The sequence below is a fragment of the Trematomus bernacchii genome, unplaced genomic scaffold (assembly GCF_902827165.1).
Source record: "Trematomus bernacchii unplaced genomic scaffold, fTreBer1.1, whole genome shotgun sequence".
Taxonomy (NCBI): domain Eukaryota; kingdom Metazoa; phylum Chordata; class Actinopteri; order Perciformes; family Nototheniidae; genus Trematomus; species Trematomus bernacchii.
In genome coordinates this window covers 11,233,533-11,258,307 of record NW_022987705.1, presented here as the reverse complement: position 1 = coordinate 11,258,307, position 24,775 = coordinate 11,233,533, and the positions used below count along the sequence as shown (strand labels likewise).

General features: G+C 39.3%; 2 protein-coding genes across 4 annotated transcripts; both read left to right on the top strand.

Annotated features, from left to right (window-relative positions):
- The first annotated feature begins 719 nt into the window (after window positions 1-719).
- ddx46 (DEAD (Asp-Glu-Ala-Asp) box polypeptide 46) lies at window positions 720-17,243 on the top strand. Its single transcript, XM_034140064.1, has 23 exons — window positions 720-841; window positions 2,018-2,182; window positions 2,520-2,642; window positions 2,730-2,817; window positions 2,899-3,067; window positions 3,226-3,470; window positions 3,742-3,855; window positions 4,845-5,010; window positions 5,477-5,597; window positions 5,914-6,089; window positions 6,442-6,563; window positions 7,298-7,376; window positions 8,977-9,059; window positions 10,043-10,207; window positions 10,401-10,563; window positions 12,095-12,288; window positions 12,393-12,530; window positions 12,637-12,786; window positions 13,022-13,249; window positions 13,889-14,107; window positions 15,017-15,161; window positions 16,525-16,598; window positions 16,733-17,243. The coding sequence occupies exons 1-23, from the start codon at window positions 825-827 to the stop codon at window positions 16,778-16,780; spliced, it is 3,192 nt and encodes a 1,063-aa protein (XP_033995955.1). The 5' UTR covers window positions 720-824; the 3' UTR covers window positions 16,781-17,243.
- A 374-nt stretch (window positions 17,244-17,617) lies between these two features.
- On the top strand, window positions 17,618-24,716 carry cunh5orf24 (chromosome unknown C5orf24 homolog). Of its 3 annotated transcripts, none has more exons than XM_034140061.1 (2): window positions 17,618-17,711; window positions 20,090-24,716. In XM_034140061.1, the coding sequence occupies exons 1-2, from the start codon at window positions 17,691-17,693 to the stop codon at window positions 20,705-20,707; spliced, it is 639 nt and encodes a 212-aa protein (XP_033995952.1). In that variant the 5' UTR covers window positions 17,618-17,690; the 3' UTR covers window positions 20,708-24,716. The 3 variants fall into 3 exon arrangements, with proteins under 3 accessions (XP_033995952.1, XP_033995954.1, XP_033995953.1); XM_034140063.1 differs by having other exon boundaries at window positions 17,653-17,814; window positions 20,093-24,716; XM_034140062.1 differs by having other exon boundaries at window positions 17,653-17,814.
- The last annotated feature ends 59 nt before the right edge of the window (window positions 24,717-24,775 follow it).

The window sequence follows — 24,775 nt, the reverse complement described above, 5'->3', positions numbered from 1 at the left end:
AGATAAAATATAACTGTTAAGAATGATGTATACTTTCAAGTTCTTTGTCGATGCACACAAATGACATTGTCGTTGACAAAATATGTAACTCAATCAATTCTAAATGTTTCTGTCATTGGGAGCTGTGTAGAATGAATTATTTTACTTTTTGAAATTAAGTGCATTTTGATGCTAATACTTGTTGTATACCTTTACTCGAATCGACTTTTGAGTAACATTTTCTACATTGTTGTATTGCTACCTTTAATTAATGCAAGAGGTGCCTTTGCCTGTGCTTATGTGCTGCTCATGTGTTTTTCTGTGCGTATGTGCTCTTGTATGTTTTCTTTTAATGCCATCAACCTGCCAGGGACTGCAGATGAAAACTAGCCTCTATGGCTAAATCTGGCACATTTATATGATGGACGAAAGTGCTCATGTTGATTAATGTGCATTGTCCCTTCTTAAATAAATAAATACAAATTATATGTAAACAGTTTGTAAAACACTAGTGATGTAGGCTATAAAATACTTGAATACAACAAATACTTCCAGTATTGCCCTTTTCTAAAAGAGCATATTAAAAGAGGTCTTTGTTTATATGTCTTTTCTAGAAATGTTATTTAAAAAGAAAATATTTGGGACACTGTTGCTTTGTGGCAGTGTTGTAGTTCTGACCTCCCTCCACGCGGGGGCGCACCACGCGGCTCACATTAGGAGTTTCTGAAGTTAGCGCTGTCGCAGTTTACTAACGTGGTGCTTCAAAAGACACAAACAACCGTCCACGGCACCAAGTCTGTGCAGTAATTTCACTTTTTTACAAGATATAACCTCTTGAAAGAGCGATGGGACGTGAGTCGAGGTATGTGAGAAATATCAGGTTCATTTGGTGTTAGAATCTCCATGGTGACTAACTCCTGTGGCCGTTAAAAACGTTGTATTGTTGATTAGCATGCTAGCTAAAACACATAATGTTAATTCAGCCCAACCGACAGTTCCTCTCATATACTGGTGGGATATTAATTCATATGTGTTTTCTTAACCCTTCTGTGATGTTCGGGTCAAAGCTGATCGATGTACTACTTTCATCAATGATATATTGTGTTTTACATTGCATTGACTCAAGGCCCTATGATATCCTCCCCAGTAGGCATTTGAACATATAACATTACTGAATTTGAACATATAAAATAACTTTCATTGTATTTTGAGTAGTTTAGACAACTTTGTAACACATATGATGTTCCAGGTCAAAAGTGACCCCCATAGGAAATGAATGGGTAACCCTAGATTAGGTTCGTCAGATAGTACACTCTCAAATCGACATGTTATATTTGGAATACATTTTTTAAGTGTCTATTCTTTATATATTATTCTTTCTTTCAGTATGACTTTTTTTAATTTATTTGCATTTTAATACATTATTTGATTACAAGGCATTCGTTGTTAAATAGACACAAAGATACATAAAGTAACCACATAACAATCTACAGATCAGGAAAATAAAGCAAACAAAAACAAACACATATTTATAATAACTTATAAGGCATAGCTTACACATAATGGATACAACATTAATACTCATACGTACTTGTACTTCTCACCACCTGGTCATTATAAATGTTTTGTGTTCTATAACTTAGCCATTTTTCCCATCTTTCATCAAAGATATGAACTTAGTTTCTAATTCTCATGTTTATTGTTTCCATTCCATACATTTAATTTACTAGATTCTTCCATTGTGAGTTAATTAAGTTGTTCTCTTAACCAATTCCTTGTAATTTGTTTAATATTTGCTATTCTTTTTGTAATAAGTAGGAATTCCTTGTGCATTCATTGCAGTTATTCATGTGAACAGTAGTCTGAGACATTGTTTACAGCTTAAAAGGGGGTTCAATAACATTTGGTGATGATTAATGGTTTTTGTGTCAATGTAAAGGCAGTTAAAACAGACGGGTCAAATGTGACACCAAAGTAAAGAGGAGAAATGAACAAGTGGTTGCCAGTTAAAGTGAGTTTATGTTTGTCTGCTCCTCAGACACTACAGGAAGCGCTCTACGTCTCGGGGCCGGTCAGGCAGCCGATCAAAGAGTCGCTCCCCGGACAAACGCTCCAAGAAGGACGACCGGGACCGGAACAGGAGGGAGAGGTCCCGCAGCCGAGACCGCCGGAGGTCCCGGTCCAGAGACAGAAAACGACCCAGGTGTGTGTGTGTGTGTGCGTGTGTGTGTGTGTGTGTCCTACGTGTGGGTTTGATGAAAATGCCAGTGTTGAAAATCTGAATCATATATTGAGTTTATTGCCAGGTACGTGTACACATACGTTAAGGGCTCATTGCATTGGGGGAATATTGTTTCAGAAAACATGAAATGCACGTCTCCTTCAAACCTAATCCATGCAATTACAGTTTATGGTCTTATTTGTTTGCATAAGCTCTAAATTAAGAAATGACATGTTTCAGTGATTTATTTCAGATAATATGACGGACCAAGTGAGAACATAGTGTGTTTTTATATCATATGTTTGTCATTGCTGTGCAGGCGCTCCAGGAGCAGAGAGAGGAGGAGGTCCAGAAGCAGAGACAGGAGGAGGTCGGGCAGCAGGACCCGGGCTCGGAGGTCCCGATCTGGAAGCCAAAGCAAGAATAGGAGGCCTGATGAAAAGTAAGACTTCCTTTATCAAATATAACATCTCAAGACATAACTGACAGCTCTGGTAACCAAAAACACGCTGTGATATCTTCCCTACAGGCCAAGGAGCAAGGAGAAAGACAACATTGATCCTTTATCTGACAAGAAAAAGATAAAAGAGGAGAAAGAGGATGAGAAGATTGAGGATGTAAGTGTCATACATTTCATTAACATCTTAAATCTTGTAGATGGGGCAATGTTCCTGATCTTTCTTTGTGTCTCCATGCAGCAAGACTTTGACCAGAACAAGCTTGAGGAGGAGATGAGGAAGAGGAAGGAGCGTGTGGAGAAGTGGAGGGAAGAGCAGAGGAAGAAGGCCATAGAAAACATCGGGGAGATCAAGAAAGAACTGGAGGAGATGAAGCAGGGCAAGAAGTGGAGCTTGGAGGATGACGAAGGTGAGCAAACACCATTAAGAATGACTGCACAAGAGTTATATAAGAAATCAATTACGTTTACAAAAGAATATATATTTATTTATAATCTTACAGACTTGACCAGTAACACTTGAGCTTTAGCACTTCATTTCCATTTAGCCATTTCCATTTCATTTCAGATGATGACGAGGATATGTCGGCTCCAATGGAGGGGGACGATGAGGAAGAAGGGGAAGAGAAGGGGGAGGATAAAGAGAAGGAGATGATAAAGGAGGAAAAGAAAGAGGAGGGTGAGATGGAGCAGGAGACCCCTATGGAGCAGGAGGAGGAGGAGGACGACGTGGACACTCTGGACGCCTACATGGAGGCGGTGAAACAGGAAGTGAAGAAGTTCAACATGGGATCCATGAAAGGAAATGATAAGGTGAGTTTTAAGGGGAAAATATGCATCACTTTAGCCTGGAGACAAATTAGAAAGTATTTAAATGTTAAAGAACAATCTCTAGTTGCAGCTTATCGTTAACGATGCTTCACATGATGTATTGACTTTGATTAGAAACCTGAAGGAACTGCAGCAAGATGGATGACCACCTCCTGCCCGTTGTCAATCTGTCTACCAGTGTTGGACATCTTTGTTCATTTGTCTTTACTTTGATTTGCCAAATGACCTGCATGTTTCTTTCCTCTTTCAACAGAAAGGAGGAACAATGTCAGTAACCAAAGTGATGACGGTTGTTAAAACCAAGAAGGGACCCAACACTCACAAGAAGAAGGGTGAGCTGATGGAGAATGACCAGGATGCTATGGAAGTAAGTTGTTTTGGTTTATTTTAGTAACACTAGTTCATGGCTGTTTGGGAAGCTGGGAACACTTTTAAATGCATTTCTTCAATACTAAGAGCTAGGGCTGCTCGATTATGGCAAAAATCATAATCTTATTTGGGTCAATAATTGATTATTAAAAACGATTATCCATTTACTTTGAAAACATCCATTTATTGAAAAAAAATTGAACAGTATGTTTTAAACAGTTGATTACCCTGAACTTTAAAGGTAGGGTAGGTAAGTTTGAGAAACCGGCTCGAGATACACTTTTTGTTATATTCCATGGAATGCTCTTAACATCCCGATAGCAATGAATATCTTAAGTGCTTTGACAAAAAATCCATAAAAAAATGTCATCTGTGGAAGCCGTAGTACTGTAAAAAGCACGACCAATCATTTTAGCCTGCCCGGCTAAAATAACTGGATGGCCTACCTGCCTGTCAGCCTTCCATCTGTGCACAAACTTATCTCGTGCCCTCATTGGTCATGTGTGCGTTCGTGTGTGTTGGAGGAGGGGCTCTGTAAGGAAGTGGCAGATTTTCTCCGGTTGTGTATTTTCAAATTCTAGTGATCTCGAGCCGGTTTCTCAAACTTACCTACCCTACCTTTAAGTATAATTCAACTGAAAAACCAATACAAAAAAAAATAATACAAAAAATAAATTATAATTTAAAGAAAATAATCGTTTTATTTCGATTATGTTGTTTTCGTAATCGTTGCAAGCCAAAATCGTAATTGCGATTTAAAATACGATTAATTGAGCAGCCCTACTAAGGGCTTTTCCTTTATCAGCTAAAAGAGCTCTTATTTCCCCAAAGCAACATAACTCACTGGGTTTTACCTTGCATAAAGACAAAAACATGTTGACAGTTCCTGATTTAGACTCATCAGGTGAAAAGTTTGACAATTCCATAACGTTTCCTCCGATGGAACACAATGCTAACTTTCCAAAATGTTACCGTTGTGTTTGACAGTACTCGTCAGAGGAGGAGGAGGTGGATCTGCAGACGGCTCTGACGGGCTTCCAGACCAAAACGAGGAAGGTTCTAGAGCCTGTCGATCACGGGAAGATTGAGTACGAGCCATACCGCAAAAACTTCTATGTGGAGGTTCCTGAGCTCGCCAGGATGACTCCAGAAGGTTTGTAAACACAAGTTCCTCTTACCCCACAACTGAGATTTTTGAGATGGAAAATATCACATAAACACGACCACTGTACCCTCATGATTTGAATGAATAGACTGCACATGTAACATCTGTGTTGTTCAGATGCAGTTTTATTAAAGAACTCTACACGTGATGCTTCTGTCACAATTTACAAGAATAGGTCCCCCAGTTTATCATGCAGATTTTAATTGATTAAGTTGGCTGGGTATGACACTTCAATACTTTATCAGACCATCAGGGGAAATAAATAACTATATTCAGATATATTATATTGTAATTCATTCCTCAATAGGTCATGGCAACATTTGGTGGCTTTTGAAACTAGTGCCAGCTACTTTCATTTGAAAAGAATCTGCAACATCACACACGCATTTTGTGCCATCCTTCACTACCTGTCTAACCTTTCCTATTTGGCTGGTTTGTTTTTGAATCAATACAGACGTGCACTTGTACAGGTTGGAACTGGAAGGCATTACATTTAAAGGGAAGGGCTGTCCCAAACCTATCAAGACCTGGGTGCAGTGTGGAGTGTCAATGAAGATCCTCGGTTCTATGAAGAAGTGAGTCTGACATTGTGGACCTATGATGTGAAGGACTAGGCAACTTCTTTTAGGCAAATTAAGTAATAAAGAAAATAATCTGTTTCACGAAAATGTAATTAGGCAGTCAGCATGTGTGAAAATGGTCTAAGCTGTGATTTAGGTTAATGTGCAAAGAGCAGCTCCCATACAAATATAACTTATCCTATTTAATGAAGTCTGTCCTATTTAAATGTTTGAACAGTTTACAGCTCAGATCAGCCAAAAATCATGACTTTTTTTGCCTGACCAGAAACTCACACTTCATATTCATGCATTTCCTCACAAATGTACACAGACAGGGCTACGATAAGCCCACTCCCATCCAGGCCCAGGCCATCCCTGCCATCATGACGGGCCGTGACCTCATTGGCATCGCTAAGACCGGCAGCGGGAAAACCATCGCCTTCCTGCTGCCCATGTTCCGACACATCATGGACCAGAGGCCCCTGGAGGAGTCTGAGGGACCAATAGGTAAGGACTAGATCATTGTATACTTGCTTTAGGCATCAATCTAGCATGCCCATTCCTTTTTTATATTCACCATTCTTACAAATTAAAATGAGTTCTGATGTCAGACTGTGCTTTTCAAAGACTTGCTTTGAATATAGGGCAATGGTGACTAAATGAGGACCCATTTCCACTTTGGAATAATAAGCAACTGGCTGTTATGCTTTCATAAAGAAAGCAACATATAGTATTGCATGCATGCATAGTTTCAATGTATTGAAATGTTAACCCTTGTCTCATGAAGTGTATTGTATTGCTAGGTTATTGCCAAAACATCTTCTTATCCTGTTTGTTTGTTTATTTATTTCCCCCTCAGCTGTCATCATGACTCCGACCAGAGAGTTGGCTCTTCAGATCGCCAAGGAGTGTAAGAAGTTCTCCAAACAGCTGGGACTCCGGGTGGTGTGTGTTTATGGAGGAACAGGCATCAGTGAACAGGTAAACACCCACGCTAATGTTTCCTGTTAATGTTACTTCCCCACAGGCTTTAATCAGCTTACAGTTAACTCAAGTCAATCTATCAAAACAGTTAAGTCAAGCTAAATGCTGCACGATAATACACAATGTCATTGTCAGGGTGCAATGCAATCTTTGATGAAATGAAATGGCTTTATGCCTACATTTACACTACATGATTTTAGCCATGACTTTCTTCTGGCCAACAGTTTTTGGAGCAGGTTAAATATCGTGATTGGTCTGCAAGTCCAAATCCTGTATTCTGACATTTGTTTCGACGGGCAATGATGACAGTAACAACCGAGAGCCAATGAGAGCATAGTATATGGGTTAAAGGAAAAATCAGGGGCATGAGACTTATTTCTCTATTTCCTTTCAACTCTCTGCAGAACAGTTACTCCTTAGCTTCCCCCATATTCCCAAACATGTTCTCCTGCATATTCCTTCATTTCTGCTTTCTTTTTAGTGCTGCAAATCAGCATTAAAACTATTTTGTTCACTTCCTTCTATTAGTATCTTTAGATTATCTTAAACGCCAGTGACTGGATAACTTTGTTAGTTAGTTATTCGATTGTGTAAAAAAAAAAACAGACTGATTAATCTGATCAAAACAGTAATTGTTTGTCTGTATGAGAAATATGAAACAGCTTTTTTTGTAAACTGTTGTATTCATTTTGAACGTTACACTAATACTTGAATTTGTTGTCTGTTTCCAGATTGCTGAGCTGAAGAGAGGAGCGGAGATCATCGTGTGCACACCGGGAAGAATGATTGACATGTTGGGGGCCAACAGCGGTGAGTTCATTCCCCCTCGACCCTCCCTTCTTTATTCTTGTAGGATGTCACTGCAAATAAGCATTTATAAAGCCTTGTGAGCCTTTTGTTAATTACCTTGCATGAAATTAAATGTAACAATTGATAAAGTACATAATTGCCCAAGTCAGTACCACTTACTAAACTGTTGACATTATTTGACCACCCTTGGGATCAGTCATATCTACCAGACAGTGATGTGTTTCCTGAAGATCAGGGCAAGTACAGGTAGGTGGACCTGGCGCTGTCTCCGTGGTTCCTCAACTCCAAGCCAGAGACCATCAAAATGTTTGATAAGTGTATTGTACGTTGGTTTATCAGGATGTGTATTTATTAGGGCTGTCAATTTGTGAATCAAATGTATAACTATTAATCGCATAAATCCGTAGTTGCTTGAGGGGAAGACTTTTACCAGCGGGTAAACTATTGTGTGGCCATAACAGGTATTTAAAACAATTTGACAGTGCCTACTATTTACGATCCAACTGACTGACATTTTGCGCTGCGTGATTTCAGAGTATTCCATTGGTTAATTCACTATTTTAATTATTATCTTTTGGCCAAAAATCAGAGCCACAAAGACTGCTCCTGCTGAAGGGCAGCGGTTTACAATACCATCCGTATATCAACTTAATTCATAAAAATGTGCATTCATTCGCAATGGTTTTTGATCCAATCATTCCTATTAATTTATCCTAAAAAAGAGCAAAACTGTTAAATTGACAGCCCTAGTACTTGTGTTATATTAGGAGTCGCCTTGATGCTCAAGCAGGGTTCTACAGAGTTGTTCTTTTGGTTCTTATACTGTGAATAAAAAATGCCTGTCAAAGTACTTACTACTAATAATTGTAATAAACAATATTAATTAAATGTTAAGACTTTTGAGTCACTGCTATTATGATAATATGAAATAAGTAAAAGGCAAGTACACCCTTTCAGAGAGCGATGACTTGTATCTCACAAATTAGGTTTTGTAATGTATTTGAGCTCATGGAGCTTATTAGCCAATTAATAACACTGTGGAGCCCTGTGCAGCAGTAGGCCTTTGCATACAAATATAAAGAAATATTGGAAATGTGTTAAGAAAGCAGTTATTGTAAAACTTTAACTTTTTAATCGTGCATTTCAAAATATTTTCTGAGCCTTTATTATTAAAAGGTTTTTGTTGTTTCCACACATGCGAGGTAATCTGTAATATGTTTCCCTTGTAGGTGAAAAGGCGATTGGTCAGATATTGCTTGGGGCTCCATCTCTTGTTTTGTATCTTGAGGCTGTTTTCTGACTTTTACAGGTCCCTCATGTCCCTGAGATGGTACGCAAGCCCAGAGAAAAACTATAAAAAAACATGTACAAATATAAATCAAATCCAACCCTGGCCATTTGAAACTAGTCCACAGAAGAATACGCTCAAGTTGTTATATCATGTGCCTTGTTTTCTTTGCCAAGTAGTCTTACAACGAAAACGTTTCTCTGTTTTGTAGATATGTTTAATCTGTATGAAAGCTAGAGTGGGTATGACAACGAGGACTGGCTTTTCTTGAAGCTAACTGTTTTCCTTGTGCTCATCTCCTTCGGTGTGTAGGTCGAGTGACCAACCTGCGCAGATCTACATATGTGGTGTTGGATGAAGCAGACAGGATGTTTGACATGGGCTTTGAGCCACAGGTGGGTCTTTCCAAGATGTATTGTTCGTATATACGGTTTATCTTTCTATGCCTTGACCACAGCGCCTGAAAGTTAGCACGGACAGGATTTTGTTTCTTGTTAATCGTGAATATCATCAAATGTGACTTGAAAAGCTTTTCAGATTGCTATAATGCTCGAGAAAATAAAACCCCAGCCTTATTTTAAGATAAAACACAATGGTGCTATAGGAGGAATTTCAGGTGATGAAGTGGGCAGGTGTTACCTTCGTTGGTTATTGGCTAATGGTTACACAACCAAAAAAACAATGCGACATCACAAATCAGAATCGGATCAGCTAATTTTCAGACAGGTTTTTATATAAATGGATCAGGACAAAAACTTACCGAATCTCTTAACACATAGGGGACACATGTTTATGTATAACAGACATGAAAAAGTTGATTTTGTATAGTAGGTGACCTTTAAAAGGCACAGGATTATAATGTATGAAAGTACAGTCTTTCATATCTTTGCTATTTTATTTATCTCTTATGATTTATGATTTTTTTTTCTCACTAAAAGGATGTGCATTCAACAAAAAATGTGGCCCATCTTTGACGCAATTAAATTATTTTTCCCTTTGCAAAACTCAAAGTAATTCCAGTATGTTATAATGTAATGCCAGTTTTATGCATATTTTGGATCATTTTCAGGAGCATATTGTAAATCCTTATTTTTGGCCAGAACAATTGTGACATTACATTTTCATATTGTCCCATACCTAGTATCACCTGGATGTATAATTGCCCACATTCTCAAACAAGCACAAATTACAAAGTTAAAGAAGGGAAAAAAGGAGACATATTTTGGATAATAAAACTATAACAACATTGACTGTCATTTGTTACTTTGGATTTTGTGCTTCCCAGTATAGCAGTGAAACATAGGATAGAAAACAATGAGCTTAGGAACGAGTAGACGGCTTTCTCTAACCTTCAGGTGTATTCTGGTTCCTCTACCAGGTGATGCGTATTATAGACAACGTGCGTCCAGACCGTCAGACGGTCATGTTCTCCGCCACCTTCCCCAGAGCTATGGAGGCGCTGGCCCGTAGGATCCTGATCAAACCTCTGGAGGTCCAGGTGGGGGGCCGCAGTGTGGTCTGCTCTGATGTGGAACAACACGTGGTAAATCATCTTTCTCTCATTTAAAAAATGATTTATTTAAATGTCAAATGTATTTATTTTGTCAGGTTTTTTAACAAACTTCATGATTTCGCATTGGTTTAAGTGAGATTGCCCCTTTGTTTAAATTCATATTGGCCACTCAATCCAAATCAGTCCTCATCTTTCTCTCTTCTTTCCTTTTGTGTTTCTGTAGCTGGTGATTGAGGAGGACAAGAAGTTCCTGAAGCTTCTTGAGATTCTGGGTCACTACCAGGAGAAGGGCTCGGTCATCATCTTTGTTGACAAACAGGAGCATGCAGACTCTCTGCTGAAAGACCTGATGAAAGCCTCGTACCCCTGCATGTCACTGCACGGAGGTAAGGGGGCCACTTGTTACAACTTTGTGATATTTGGATGTGTTTACAATTTGGGTGTGTTTGAGTGGTGTCTTTTAGTAGTCCAGAATCCCAGATATGTGTTAACTCTACAAAAATGTAAATGTATTTACAACTACAAGAGCACTCGGAGGCCAATTAAGTACTCTTCTTTTTGCTGCTGCTTTTAATTGAACTATTCATATCTTAAAGGGGACCTATCATGCAAAATGCACTTTTGTACGTCTTTTATACATGAATATGTGTCCCCGGTGTTCCAGGGAACTCACCAAGTGTCAGAAAACACAACCCTCTCTATTTCCCTCCATACCCAAATCTCTAAAAAAGGGGCTGCAACGGATCTGATAAAAACTGATCCAAATTTGAACACGTTACTGACGTCAGGACGGTGGCGCTACGGCTATTGGGCCAACTCTCCACCTATCAGGGGAATGTGGGGTTGGGCCACGGCCGGCCATTGCCGCTCGAAAGCGCTGGAGACGCTGTAGTACATATGCCAGGCCTGTAAGTGGCGCTGTAGTCTGCCACAAAAGCAGCGAAGAAGACTTCCCGCCCATAGTTACCATGGTTACCCTTCTGTTTATTCTCCGCTGTGGCTTTTTTTCTCCCTCCCCGAGGCAAGCGTTTGCTCCCGCTGCAAACGCTTGCGGGGAGGCAAGCACTGTAATTCTCTCCGGTTAGTCCACCAGCAGATGACAAACACCCACCTCTCCGCCTCTTCCAAGGAACGAGGGGACCGTGAGGCAGAGTTTCAGTTTCAGTTACTTTCGCCGGTCAAGATGTCCGTTAAAGTTTAAATCTTCCGGACAAAATTAGAAAAGTGCCGGTCAAAGGTCTTCTTTGTTATTTATTGAGCTTTAAAACAAATGAATAACGACTCTATATAGGCTATAATAAAACACGGAGGACGAAGATCTCTTTTTCTCCCCCTCTTCTGACAGCCCAGCAGCTGATCAGAGCACGTCTCCCCTCTCCTGCAGGGGGGCGTGGTCAGCAGAATCAGACCCGTAGACAGCAAACAGCACATAGATTGAAATGAGGCATGGCTAAAATGCATGATCCGTTTGGTATTTTGAAAACAGAAACATATAAATATACCTTATATAGGTATGGCCCTACAATATATCATTTAAATATAGCATGATAGGTCCACTTTAAACTGCACTGTGACTTTTATTCATGTATTTTTTTCTTTTAATGTTTATTTTATTATCTTTGCTTTTTAATGACTGTTTTTAAATGCCATTTTCGTAATGTCTTTCATCTTTGTAAAGCACTTTGAATTGCCTTGTGTTGAAAGGTGCTATATAAATAAACTTGCCTTGCCTGTGAAAAGTATGTACACTACATACATTATTAAGTATAGTCTGCTGCCAGCTTAATATGGCCACTTTGTTCTTGTATTGAGTCTAAAACCTTCCTACAGCTGCAAAGGGAGTGGTCTGATTCTGCCTTACCATAACTGAAGTCTAGTTTTTGTCTTTTATTGATTAATTTCCTGCTGTCCTGTTAGGAATTGACCAGTACGACAGAGACAGCGTCATCAACGACTTTAAGAACGGAGCATGTCGTCTGATGGTGGCCACCTCTGTGGCTGCGCGAGGCCTGGACGTCAAGCAGCTAATCCTGGTGGTCAACTACAACTGTCCCAACCACTACGAGGACTACGTCCACAGGGCCGGACGCACAGGCCGCGCAGGCAACAAGGTCCGTTACTAAGGAATATGTTTGCATGGTTTTCAGGTGCATATTTAATAGCTTCAATCCTATGGAAGTTTATATCTTTTCTCGTCTCTAAATCTTTCCTCAAGGGCTTCGCCTACACCTTCATCACAGACGACCAGGTTCGCTATGCGGGGGATATCATCAAAGCCTTGGAGCTGTCCGGCTCTCCTGTCCCGCCTGAACTGGAGCAGCTTTGGTCCTCCTTCAGAGACCAACAGAAAGCGGTAAGATGAGAGAAAGGGGGATCTCAAAGTTTAAGAGTGTGTGGTGTCTGTCAAAATTAAATCTTCATTATTTCCTTATTCCCCTCTCCCCCCTTCTTCCTTCCAGGAAGGTAAGACCATTAAGAGCAGCAGCGGCTTCTCAGGGAAAGGCTTCAAGTTTGATGAAACAGAACACGCCTTAGCTAATGAGAGAAAGAAGCTGCAGAAAGCTGCTCTCGGACTGCAGGACTCTGATGACGAGGATGGAGCCCTGGATGTGAGTAGTGTTTACATTTCATTGTTAAATACATTACTTTAAATGTTTGTAAAACTGGCAACATGCTCATTGCAAAAAATGCAGCACTCGACTGTTTCTCTGCATCATCTAAAATAAAAATGTTGGTATATCAAGTGTGCCACCCAGCAAGTGAAAATTACAAAATCATATGGATTATTAATTGAATCATTCCAACCCATCTCAATGTATCTCCCCTGCTTTTTCCCCTCCTCAGATTGAAGAGCAGATCGAGAGCATGTTCAACTCCAAGAAGCGGGTGAAGGACCTGTCGGCTCCCGGGGCGACCTCCGGCTCTGCAGGATCAACGTCCTCCACATCGTCCGTCTCCGGGGGGCTGCCAGGCCTCGGGCCGACGTCTGCTGGAAACATCCAGAAACTGGAGATGGCCAAGAGGCTGGCGCTGAAGATCAACGCTCAGAAGAACCTGGGCGCCGAGGCTCAGGTACGTCGAATGCCAGAGGAGACATGGAGAGGATTTCTGTCAATCCTCACCTATTATACGTGGTGATTTTAAATGCAGTTGTGTTTCAGTCGCAGTGTTGGCCTTTTGTAAGACGGACACCAACATTTCAAATGTTCTGAATAGCAAAAAATGCTCACTGATGGACATGAGCCAAAAATGTGAATCATCAAAGAATTTATTTATTTTTGTACATATTGCAGTAAATTAAGTACAATTTTAAAGTCGCACAATTTGCAATATAAAAAAACAATTACATTTGAAAAGTCCTGCTGTAATAAGAAAATGTCAACTTTTATTTTTAACATGGAAGTGTGAGATTACAAACACTTATTTGGCATTATAAATGTGTGTATTACTAAACTACAACTGCACTGTAATTATATTTCTTATCACCATATATTACAAAGATTATTTACTGTGGTCACTGCTCTCTGGTTGTGGGACGAGGCAGCCATAATCTTAATTGAAAGAGCCTTAAGGTTTATGTCTATTAAACTGAAAACTCTCCATCTAATATTTATGTTTCTTTCTGTATTCTCTGTTCTTTAAGTTTGATATGTTATGCCAATATTAATTATGTACCATATAAAGCCAAACTGCTTTTCTCTCCTTGTACAGGACGTGATGCAGCAGGCCACCAACGCCATCCTGCGGGGGGGCACCATCATGACGCCCTCGGTGTCGGCAAAGACCATCGCAGAGCAGCTGGCGGAGAAGATCAATGCCAAGCTGAACTACACCCCCGTGGAGAAGCTGGAGGAGGAGCGGCAGGCGGCTGAACAGGCCGAGACCGTCAAGAGATACGAAGAGGAGCTGGAGATCAATGACTTCCCTCAGGTAGGCAGCACAAAACGAAGAACTAAAACATTCAGCAGATGCCTAGCTTATCCTGGATCTTTTTTATTTCTCACATGCCACAGTAGGTTTTAACTATACTACGGGATGAGGTTCAGGACGTTTAGATGGCTGTAGTTTCCCTTGGTCACAGTGAACCTCGTCTTGTCGGTGCCTAGAAGCAGCGGATAAGAAATGAAAATATAAACTCTGGAAGCAGTTTTCTTTGAAAGTCACATGACTTCATCAAATATGTATCTTTTATTGTCACAGGCATTTTTTTAAACATGTTTCAAATCTTACATTTTTCAGAATGGCATTAAATGTTTACCATTTTTAAATACATGTAATAATAATAATACATTTTATTTTTATAGCGCTTTTCTAAACCCAAAGACGCTTTACATTTGGGGAAGGGTAGACAAACAAGGACAGGCAATAAAACAAAACAAAAACAAAACAGAAAAACAAAGCCTATTATGTAAAGGCTTTGGAGAGAGTATTATTTATTTAGTTGAGTATTTAGGACTGAAAAAAAATCCTCTGCTTCATTGGGATGTGTGATCCAATCTTCTTTTCCCAGTTTAGCAATGCTCACTTTATACCACAACGTTACCAGTAAAATATGTCCTCTCACTTGAGGACAAATCCAAATTGTGCCAACTTTGTCAGAAAATGTTGTGTTTTGTGATGGACCACATTGCTCAACATAAAAACAGGTGGCCAATCTTTTTTATTTCAGGGCCTTTTTTGATGTTAAGACTTTGGTAGCAATCATGTCCAAATTCGAAATTGTATTTTTGATTCTGAGAAATGTGTATTCTGTTTTCTACTTTAATGGAATCTGTTGCAAATAAGGACAGAATCTAGCTAAAAATCTTTAAAAATGTTTCTCGTTCTGATCTACCGCAGACGGCCAGGTGGAAGGTGACGTCTAAGGAAGCTCTGCAGAGGATCGGTGAATACTCTGAGGCCGCCATCACCATCAGAGGAACATATTTCCCTCCAGGCAAAGAGCCCAAGGAGGGAGAACGCAAGATCTACCTGGCTATTGAAAGTATGTGTCAGGGAAATCAGTTTCAAGTGTTCAATGCGTTCTTTAACCTGTTAAGCCCGAGAGACCCCGGTACCGGGGCACTGCCGCAACATCTTGCAGGAAACAGTGTCTGAGGGCATGTTCATTTAATAAACTATGAATGTTTTATATCCATGTAACGGGGAGAAACTCATCTAACTGATCATTTTTTTTTTCTTTTAAAAAAACCCCCCCCACAATGCTAACGCTGAGCCTCTGAATTAGCAACGAGCGAAAAATGCTAACACCTTACTGCACCGAAAATCACTCGCAAAACCTTATTTATCTTTTCTCCACATCCATGACATCGTTTTACATCGTGAGGTGACACAGATTCGAAGGGTACCCTCATTATCACTCAATTATACGAAATCACTACGTTATAAACAAAAACAGACATCATAACATGTGGCGCTAGGTAGCTAAAAATGCCAACATGGTTACCTTGTCTCTGTAGTCTCTCCAAAGTGGTCTTCAATGGCATTAAAACGATTAAAAACGCTGCTGAAGTTAATCCATAGGTTAATCTAATGTGTCTGTGTCCCATTGAAATGATTTCTGATAATCGATGAGCAATAAAACTGCTTTTCCGTTTCTAGATGTCAGAGCTAGAGTGTAGGTTGCTCTGATGCAAAACTACATGCGCGAAGCCCCCACCTTTTTGTTGTGCAACGTGTGTGTGTGGGGGGGAATCCCCCTTCGATTCTATTGGCTCTAACGGTCAGAAAGAGGTGTCAACCATCAAAATCGACAAAGGGGGGCCAGAGATATGGGAAAAAAAACATTTCCACCCAAATCACCTCAGAGGTGGAGTTTTTTTGGCTAAACCTCTCTTAAAAAGGTCAAATGTCACTTGTTTTGCATCAATCTTGATACAGGGTACTTATTATATGTTGTACTTTGGATTCCTAAAGCTTTTAGTCTATCTTACCATCATCCAAGGGTAGTTTTCACTAAGTAAAACATAATTTTTGGACGGACACTATAATTTACAGTTTTTTACTATGTAAAATCTGAATTTTCTTTAAAATAAAAAACATCTATATTGTTCTGACTTTTCTACATCCAACTCACAGGTTTATCATTACTTTGAGAAAAAAGATTATTAATTTAACCCTTTTAGAAGGGAAGATATGGTCATTTGTTCTGGGAATGTCATTTTCAAGCCTGAGACCTGAAAAACAGGCTCAGGGCTTAACAGGTTAAGAACATTACTTTCATAATGACGTTCCTAATCTTTCTCTAAGCATCCATTGAGCTACGTCTGGGCTCTGTATTCACTCCTGTTTTATTGTGTATAATACATCTTTATCTACTGTTTAATAAAGAAGCGTTTGTTTTATAGGTGCAAATGAAATGGCCGTGCAGAAAGCCAAAACAGAGATCACACGGTTGATCAAGGAGGAGCTCATCAGATTAGTAAGTATCCTTTTCTTCTTACAGGAATCAATAACATCAGATTTTTGGAGCTTGAAAAATAAAACTGGGCATGTTGTAATTTATTAAATATCTATAAAAGATGTTTCTTCTTGTTTTTTTTTTCTTCTTTCCAGCAAAATTCTTACCAGCCGACGAGCAAAGGCCGCTACAAAGTGTTGTAGAGAAGAATCAAAGGCTCATGGAAGGAGTTTCCGTCTCTCAACAATCCCCTGTCATCTCACCGTGTTTGAAAACTATTTTAGTCTATATTTTTAATAATGTTCCCTTGAAATACCTAAGTTTACTGTATGGTTTTGTTTGTATTATTCATAATTATTCCCTCAGTTTCCTCTGTGCTTCACCTGACTTTCCTTTGATTTTATACCTACAGACCAGAAATACCCAAATGTCTGATGCAGTTTTGACCTCCAGTGTCATTGTACCATCACAATCTCCAATATGTCTTTTAAATATAAGACACACTTTCTTTAAATGTAATTTTAGGGGGGGGGGGGGAGGGTCAGGTGATTCACCCTGATGTACTGTATGTACAAGCAACATCGTACCCATAATCTTTATCAAGGAATAGTCAGATGAAATATGTTTTTACTTTTCTGCACAATAAAACAATGTGTTGCAAATGAATGAAATGTGTCCAGCTGTTTGCATTAACACATCTGCTGTTCTCCTGCCTACTATTTTAATTATTCAGTAGCCTCTCCTTTGTATATTATTCATCAGCAGTGGAGTGCTGTTTGATAAGCAATGGAACTGGATTATGGCTCATTTTAAGGACATTAACATAACATCTGTATTTATTTTTAATGGCATTTTCAGCTTTATTGGACGCAAATGAACAGTTTGGTGTCATTTAAAGTAAAAACACAGGGTTTGGATGTGAAAGTGGTTCAGCAGGGGAAGGAGACGAACCCCCTGTTAGTATTCTGCGCATGCTCAGACTGCGCTCCCGTCTTATTACATTTTAATGGAAAATGGCTGCGTTTCTTATCCAAACCTCTGGAGCTGGGCAATAAAATAAAAAAACGTTTGCAAACTGGCGCATCTCGTTAGGGTTCACAACGAAACAATCCGATGTGGAGATTTTACGCCGAGGTGAGAAGATATTTGGGAAAAATGCATCGACTCACGCTTTGAGGGATGAAAGATCATTTTTGTCCTTAACCCTTTCTGCACCGACATCTGAGAAACAATCGAGGTACTGTTACATTATCGCTAGTGTTGCAGGCAGGAGGGTGTATTTTTCTATTGGTTATTTATCCTAGATGCAAGCTGTCGGATCGCTTATCTGCGCACTTTTCTTTTTTATGCTAATGTTAAACCCTTTATGAAAACCGAGGCTGAATTAAGCCTTGGTGTTGTAACGTGACATGGAGAAGAGGAGCTTTTGTCGTTAGAGATGCGGAATATGTGCATATTTTTTGTGAATTAATATTACTACTATTACTGATAGTAAATCTCACACCTCCTCGCATCCTGTGTCCTCTGCAGGAATAACATCAGCAGCAGCCTTTAAAGCTCCCATGTCATGCTTTTCCGGTTATTACCCGTCCCCTTGTGTGTTATGAAGGTTTTTATGCATGTAAACGGTGTGCAGAGTCAAAACCCTTAAAGTACACCCTGTAGCGAGTAAAACTCTAACACAGAAAATAATACCTCCCCAAAACGCCTCGTTGGAGATACGTCACTGGCCATTTGAGTCTTCCATTTCGTTCCGGGTACGGCATGATGTCAAGCGGTACCCGGAACGAAATGGACCAATCCCGAAGAGCCGTTACGTTAACGTTACCGCTGATTGGTCCAAATTGACCGATCCACGGACTTCCTCACACACACATCTGTGTGCAGGGAGCAGGCAGCTCAGCTGATTTCTCCTCCCTGGCTGCAGGCTGCAGACCCATTCTCACAGCGTTTATCAACCTTTTTCTTACTCAATATCAAGCCACACTTATTGTTTTTACTTCAGATGTGAGTTTGTGTGTGCTCAGGATGAGTTTGGCTGTGTTTCGCTATGTATCCTAAACAAGGAAGCAACACCTCCACGGAGCTCAGCGCGATTCACAACGTCCCGACCAATCAGAGCACACTGTGCTCACAGGGAGGGTGGGGGCTGGAGCTTTTGGAGCTACAACGAGCCGTTAAAGGCAAATAGTGAAATTCAGTGAATACAAGTAGTTTACAGAGATGCTGTATGAGAAACCAATGTGAGTTTGGAAAAATGCACAGTATAAATCTATTTTAGTATACCTCAACAATGGAATTATGATCAGTGGAAATGGCCATGACACCTCTCCTTTAAGTATTTATTGCCTCATAGTTAGTTATGGACATGTATTGCTAGCAACAAAAATGAGTTTGGTCCTGCTATCAACTCATTGCAATAACAAGATTATTGTGTGTATGATTCAGAGAAAGTAGTAATTTCACTGCCACTCTACAAAGAGGTCAGAGGTCAGCTCCAGCTGGCATTCAGGCAGAGGTGGAAGAAGTACTCAGATCTTAGGCTATACTTACGTAGAAGTAGCAGTGAAGGAATACTCTGTAACAAAGTGAAAGTCCTGCATTCAAAAGTGTTACTCAAGTAATGTCATCTAAATGTGCCAAAAGTAAAAGTACTCATTCTGCAAATTGGCCCATTTCAAAATAATATATTTTATGTTTTGATTATAATTATTGGTGCATTCATGTGTTTATCAAAGCTGGTTAAGGTGTAGTTAATTTTAAATGCTTTGTATTCTGCAGGGTAGCTGGTGGATGCTACTCCAGGTGTAACTAAAGTTTATATTTCACATCATTCAAATAAATTACAATTTGCATAGTAACTAAAGGTAAATAATAGTGGAGTGAAAGTACAAGATTTACCTCTGAATTGTAGTGGGGTAGAAGAACAAAGTAGCAAAACATTTAAATACTCAAAGTACAAGTCACTCAAAATTGTACTTAAGTACAGTAGCCTACTTGAGTAAATGTACTAAGTTACTTTACACCACTGCATTCAGGAAATAGCTTGAAGGGCACATTAACATAAATTTGATTGTGTTTAAAAACCAACAGGTAGTCCTCTTGTAAGACTGAAAAACAGAGCTTGACAACACTTCAGATAAAGCAGAAATCTCACCGTTGTCTGTTTTGTTCAAGTGTCCTTATAAGTGTGCTCATGGTTGCCCCTATGGATGTTCACGTATTTGCGCACCACAATAACGTTTTTTTTATTTTGAGTAGGTTAGGTTTAGCCTTAAAACATTCTTTGCGTGCTGCCTTTGGTTTAACTGTATTTAACAGAGTTTCTGTATTAGTAGGCCCAATCTCTAAGTAATTGATACAATTTTTTCTTAAATTGTGGTTATTGTACAGTTTAGATTTATCAAGACTTTCAAATGCATTGTGATTAGAAGTCTTGATAAATCTAACTTCCCTTCAGCTGTAGGAACCCTTACGATAACGCTGTTGCAACTTTTTCCGCCCCCCCCCAGCAGAAGATGATGCGCCAGGTGACGACCAGTGACTTCTGCATGAGCAGCCGGCCGTCGTGTCTCGCCGATGACGCCCACCACCCCCCCTCCCACTTTGACCTGTGCACCCAGGCCAACAAGTTCTACCCTCCTCCCCCTCCGTCGGCCCTTCAGATGACACTGGCTCCCATGGTCTTACCCGCCCAGAGCCACAAGTCCATGGTGTGCCAGAGACAGGAAGTGCTCGGGGACTCGCCTGGGAAAGTATCCTGCATTAAGAGCACTGATCCGGCACCAGATGACGGCAAGAAGAAGAACAAGGCTGCCGGGAAGAGTGGCAGACGTGGGAGGCCCCTGGGAACCACCAAGCTAGCCGGGTACAGAACCAGCACAGGGCGACCCCTCGGCACTACCCGAGCGGCGGGGTTCAAGACCAGCCCGGGACGGCCGCTGGGGACCACCAGAGCGGCGGGGTACAAGGTCAGCCCGGGACGGCCTCCTGGCAGCATCAAGGGCCTCTCTCGCCTCAACAAACTAGCCTACGGTAGCACCTGCAGCGGAGCGGCTTTCCCCTATCCGCTAGTACACAAGGAAATCCTCTGTGAACCTTCCTGCAAAGAGAAGACAGCTAATGAGTAAAGGCTCGATTCCCCTACGTCGGTTGAATAAGAGACACATGTGTACAGGTCTTCTTGCCAGATTCTGGGGGAGATTGCAACCTTTCCCAGTCTGCTGAGAGGAGTTTTTTATTATTATTCGTGTTGGTGTCATCTGTGTGCCTGCCACCTGATATAATACTGTTAGTTTTTCAGTGCTACTGCTGGAGATCTATAGTGAGAAGGTTTCACTACACCTTGCTGTATCGGTTTTCTTGGGAAAAAAGTCAAACCAGATGTTTATTAAGCAGGGGGCGACTGTAGTAATAGGTCAGGACAAGTTCAATATTTAGCTTGCTTTATGTAGCATTCAAACACCATTGAATAATTCGTATTTTTTATTACTGTAGTCATTTTAAAATCTTTTATTATAAATAAAACAAAGTAGGCCCTCATGAGAGGATTGTGAGCCGCAGGTGTGTGAAACATGTTGGGCCGCTTTAGGGCACAAAACAAGGACACATTTTGCTACTGTATGTTCATCACACCATATTTGATTTCCATTTTAGCGGATGTTGGGAATTAACTCTTGTTCTTAATTTGCAAACACATGCAAAGCAAAAAGCGAGGAGAAAGAGGGACAAGTAGCAACATGGAAGGTTTTTCAGAAATGTGGTCTTTAATTTCAAGAGCAAAATGTGATATGTATCTCCTGTTATGTGTTACATTTGTAAAAGGAGGAATCTATCATCAAAGTAACAGTCGGGGGTCAGGTGCCTTGCTCAGTGGCAAGACAGATGTGTCTAAACCTCCACGCTAATTGCTACCAAACATTGAAATCAAATTTAAAAAATCTGTAATTGAATAAAAAAAACAGTCTTATTTGAATTGAAATAAGGTTTAGTCAAAGGTTAAGTTAACAAATGTATCAACAGGCATTCATTTTGAACTTTTGTTATCTGACATTTCTTCATTTTCGTTTCTACGGACATATTTAGTTTTATTTTCCAAAACAATTCCATTTTGCCACATTGCCATTATTTCTAATACCTTGATTTTGTGGTTACACATGATCAAATCTCCAAGTTAAAACATTTTTGCAACAGAATGTTGACTATCCATCAAAACCCCTGTTTCCATTATTTAAGGGATACAAACTTAGCTAACATGCACAATTTAAATAAAAAAAATATCTATATATATATTAGCTTTAAGGTCCCTTTCATCCCAAGAAAATCCGAAGATTGATATTCAAAATATCTTATCTGTAACATGAATGTGTTGCTGAATGCACTGATTATTACTAATATGGTAGTGACATTGTAGTTATAACATGTATTTACTGAAACTATGCTAAAAAAGAGCATTTATTTGATGTAATACGTGTGTGTTACCAACCCCAACTAAAGCCTCAAACATAGTCTTGCTAGTACAGAAAGAATACAAAGATACATTTTTAATTTGCATTTGAATCATGATCATGTATGGTTTTAATGCTGAATCATAAACAAAGGAGACCATCACTGATGATCCTTTCTTCTGTGCTTTTACACTGTGAGCCGCCAGGTTTTATTTAGTGGAGAATCTGCAGACAGGTGGCGCTGTTATTACAGTTATTACAGAAGCAGAGGTAGGAAAAATCACTTCCATTACATTCATCATCATTTCAAGTTTTCATTTTAACAATGAGGAGGTCAAATGGTGTCTTTTGTTTAATCATGTTGTCTAAGGTACAATACCAAACTGTAGATCTTAGACTGTTTGGGAAGCTGGTGTTTTAATGAAATGCTAAAATGTTTAATAATTAAGGCTGACGACAGGAATGAAAGATGCAGTCGTTTCATTGATTACATTTTTGTCATTTCACAAGATGCTTAATGCACACTAAATACAGAGTCAGTAATATTCAGAAATGGCTGTTTATGTGCATCACCGTACACTGTCTTTTATTATAAATGTAAAACTTTGCCCTGATTACCACTCAGTTTTTGGTATTGGTATAAAGGCATTTTAAATCCTGAGAGTTTAGAAACAGTAAAGCTTCACTGAGTTGCTCCCTCATGGTGAAATATAAAATTGTTACATTTGGTGCAATAATCTGTTGTATGTGTGTATTGTACTGTGGGAACTTTGATACTATCACTTTCTTATTGTCGTTGTATTTTTATACTTGTGTACAAGGCCTTCTCTCACCTGTTTTCTTGATGTGTGTAGTGTTACTGAAATGTCACATACAAACATCCTTTTCACACTCCTTTACCAAAGATTATGACGTTACCTAGTAGACTTTTACTCTATTTGATTTAAAAAATGTTCCGACATCTCACAAAATAACCTTAGCATGTACGTTACTGTGTAAAAGGTCAATGAAAAAGCACTTGGAGACCACTATCTCTTTAAAGGGTAGTATGATTGTTTGAATGAGGAAAAATACTTTAAATTGCATTTAAAGGTGTCACAAAGCCAGTTTCTTAAATGCATTGTAAATTGCTACACATTGATAATGTAAACTTAGTTCCTCGCGACTTATCGTATTTATATAATCTATTCAGCTTTGGCAGTAGTTCTCTTTTAATTATAGTTCTTACGGAGTGACGTTGTATTTGTTAATGACGGATTTTTGTTAGGTTTATGTCTGACATGACGCCTGTTTTACATTCTTGAGTTTTAGTTTTTTTTAAAGTCTTTGTGTTAGATTGTTTTTTTTTTGTTTTACTCATTTTATTTTCAAGGCTTTTTGATGCCTATGATGAGAGGGAGGCTAAAGGGATGCTGGCAGGATGCACTGTTTTCTGAGCAGTCCCTTTTTCACAGAAGACGTCTTGGACTGTCACATTATAAAATTCACTGTCACCATGTCACTGATTTCTGAGACACTTGAATTAACTGTGAATGAGCAACACATCATATTTGTTTTCTTTACCAGGTCAAATGTCTGCTTTGAAAAAGGACTTTATCTGTCCTGCTCCATGTTTATGGGAGCCTCAGTTCCACGAGCTTCCGCATGTTAATGTTGCTTTTTAAAAGCTGACACGTTATTGACTTTTATATTCATATTTAAGTCTAACTTAGGTATTTCCCTTTGCACTTAAAAGCACCAAGTCTTTAAATTAACATAAACGTTTATTTTGGGAACATTCAACAGCGTTAGTTCCTAGGAGGTGTTGCTGGTGGAACAGGGGCTAGTTTCTCTACCACTAATTTCTGTAAATCCATACAATCTTTCATCTGCAGATCTTGGTCCTTTTTTTAATGTTAATTAATATTCCCAAAAATGTCTTCGGCTTTTGGAGTTTAATCTTATTAGGAAGATTGATGAAAGAAAATGTATTGAGATACAAATATTAATAGTACAGAGACATTGTTTGACATGGTTAACATTGGGTAACAATTAAAGCAGGACTTTAACATCTGAACATCACAACACTTTTGTCTTATTATCGGAGATATTAGTTTTTCTGCACTGTTGCCAGATTTTTTTTAAAGAGCCAATACCTTCACATGTTAACCGTGTAATGACTGATTTTGTCAGCATGTAAAGAGTCACCTCAGAGCACCCTGTGTACGTCTGTTTCACTGAGTTTAAATTATTTGGGAAAAGTTGTAGGAACGTATGTCATGCAAAGTACTTTTTTCTTTCTTACCGACATTTGAACTGAACTGACATTTTGGATATGAACCTCTGAATGAGGACAACACAAAAGGGATAAGGAGGTTTATGGAAGTTGGTTTACCTAAAGACTCAATAATATGCCTAATTTATAGCAATTCCTGTCATTAAGCTGTAAATTAAATCAGTGCACAGAAATTCATACTTTATGTTGTATTTCTTTTCCCCGTGTGATGTACTCTTCCCACCATCTTCAGCAATAAAGCAACACATGGTATGTTGTCTGTAGGTGATGATTTTCCAAACTTTAACTCACCTATCGAGTGTTTTTGAGACAATGTGAAGCCTGTAAAGCTTTCTATAATTCCTATTTTATTCCTGCATGATTGTTGTGGAATGTTCAAAAGTTGTGTAATAAATCAGAAAATAACACACTTTGAAATATTGTCTTGAAATGTTTTCCTTTGCAAAAGAACCAGCATTTCACAAATAGGGTTTATC

Excerpts from the sequence above, each read along its gene's own strand:
- cunh5orf24 (XM_034140061.1), top strand. The coding sequence starts at position 17,691 with ATGTGGAGATTTTACGCCGAG. Across the intron at positions 17,712-20,089 it reads TGTGGAGATTTTACGCCGAG|CAGAAGATGATGCGCCAGGT; the intron begins GTGAGAAGATAT and ends GCCCCCCCCCAG.
- ddx46 (XM_034140064.1), top strand. Across the intron at positions 7,377-8,976 it reads CATGTTGGGGGCCAACAGCG|GTCGAGTGACCAACCTGCGC; the intron begins GTGAGTTCATTC and ends TTCGGTGTGTAG. Across the intron at positions 9,060-10,042 it reads ACATGGGCTTTGAGCCACAG|GTGATGCGTATTATAGACAA; the intron begins GTGGGTCTTTCC and ends TTCCTCTACCAG.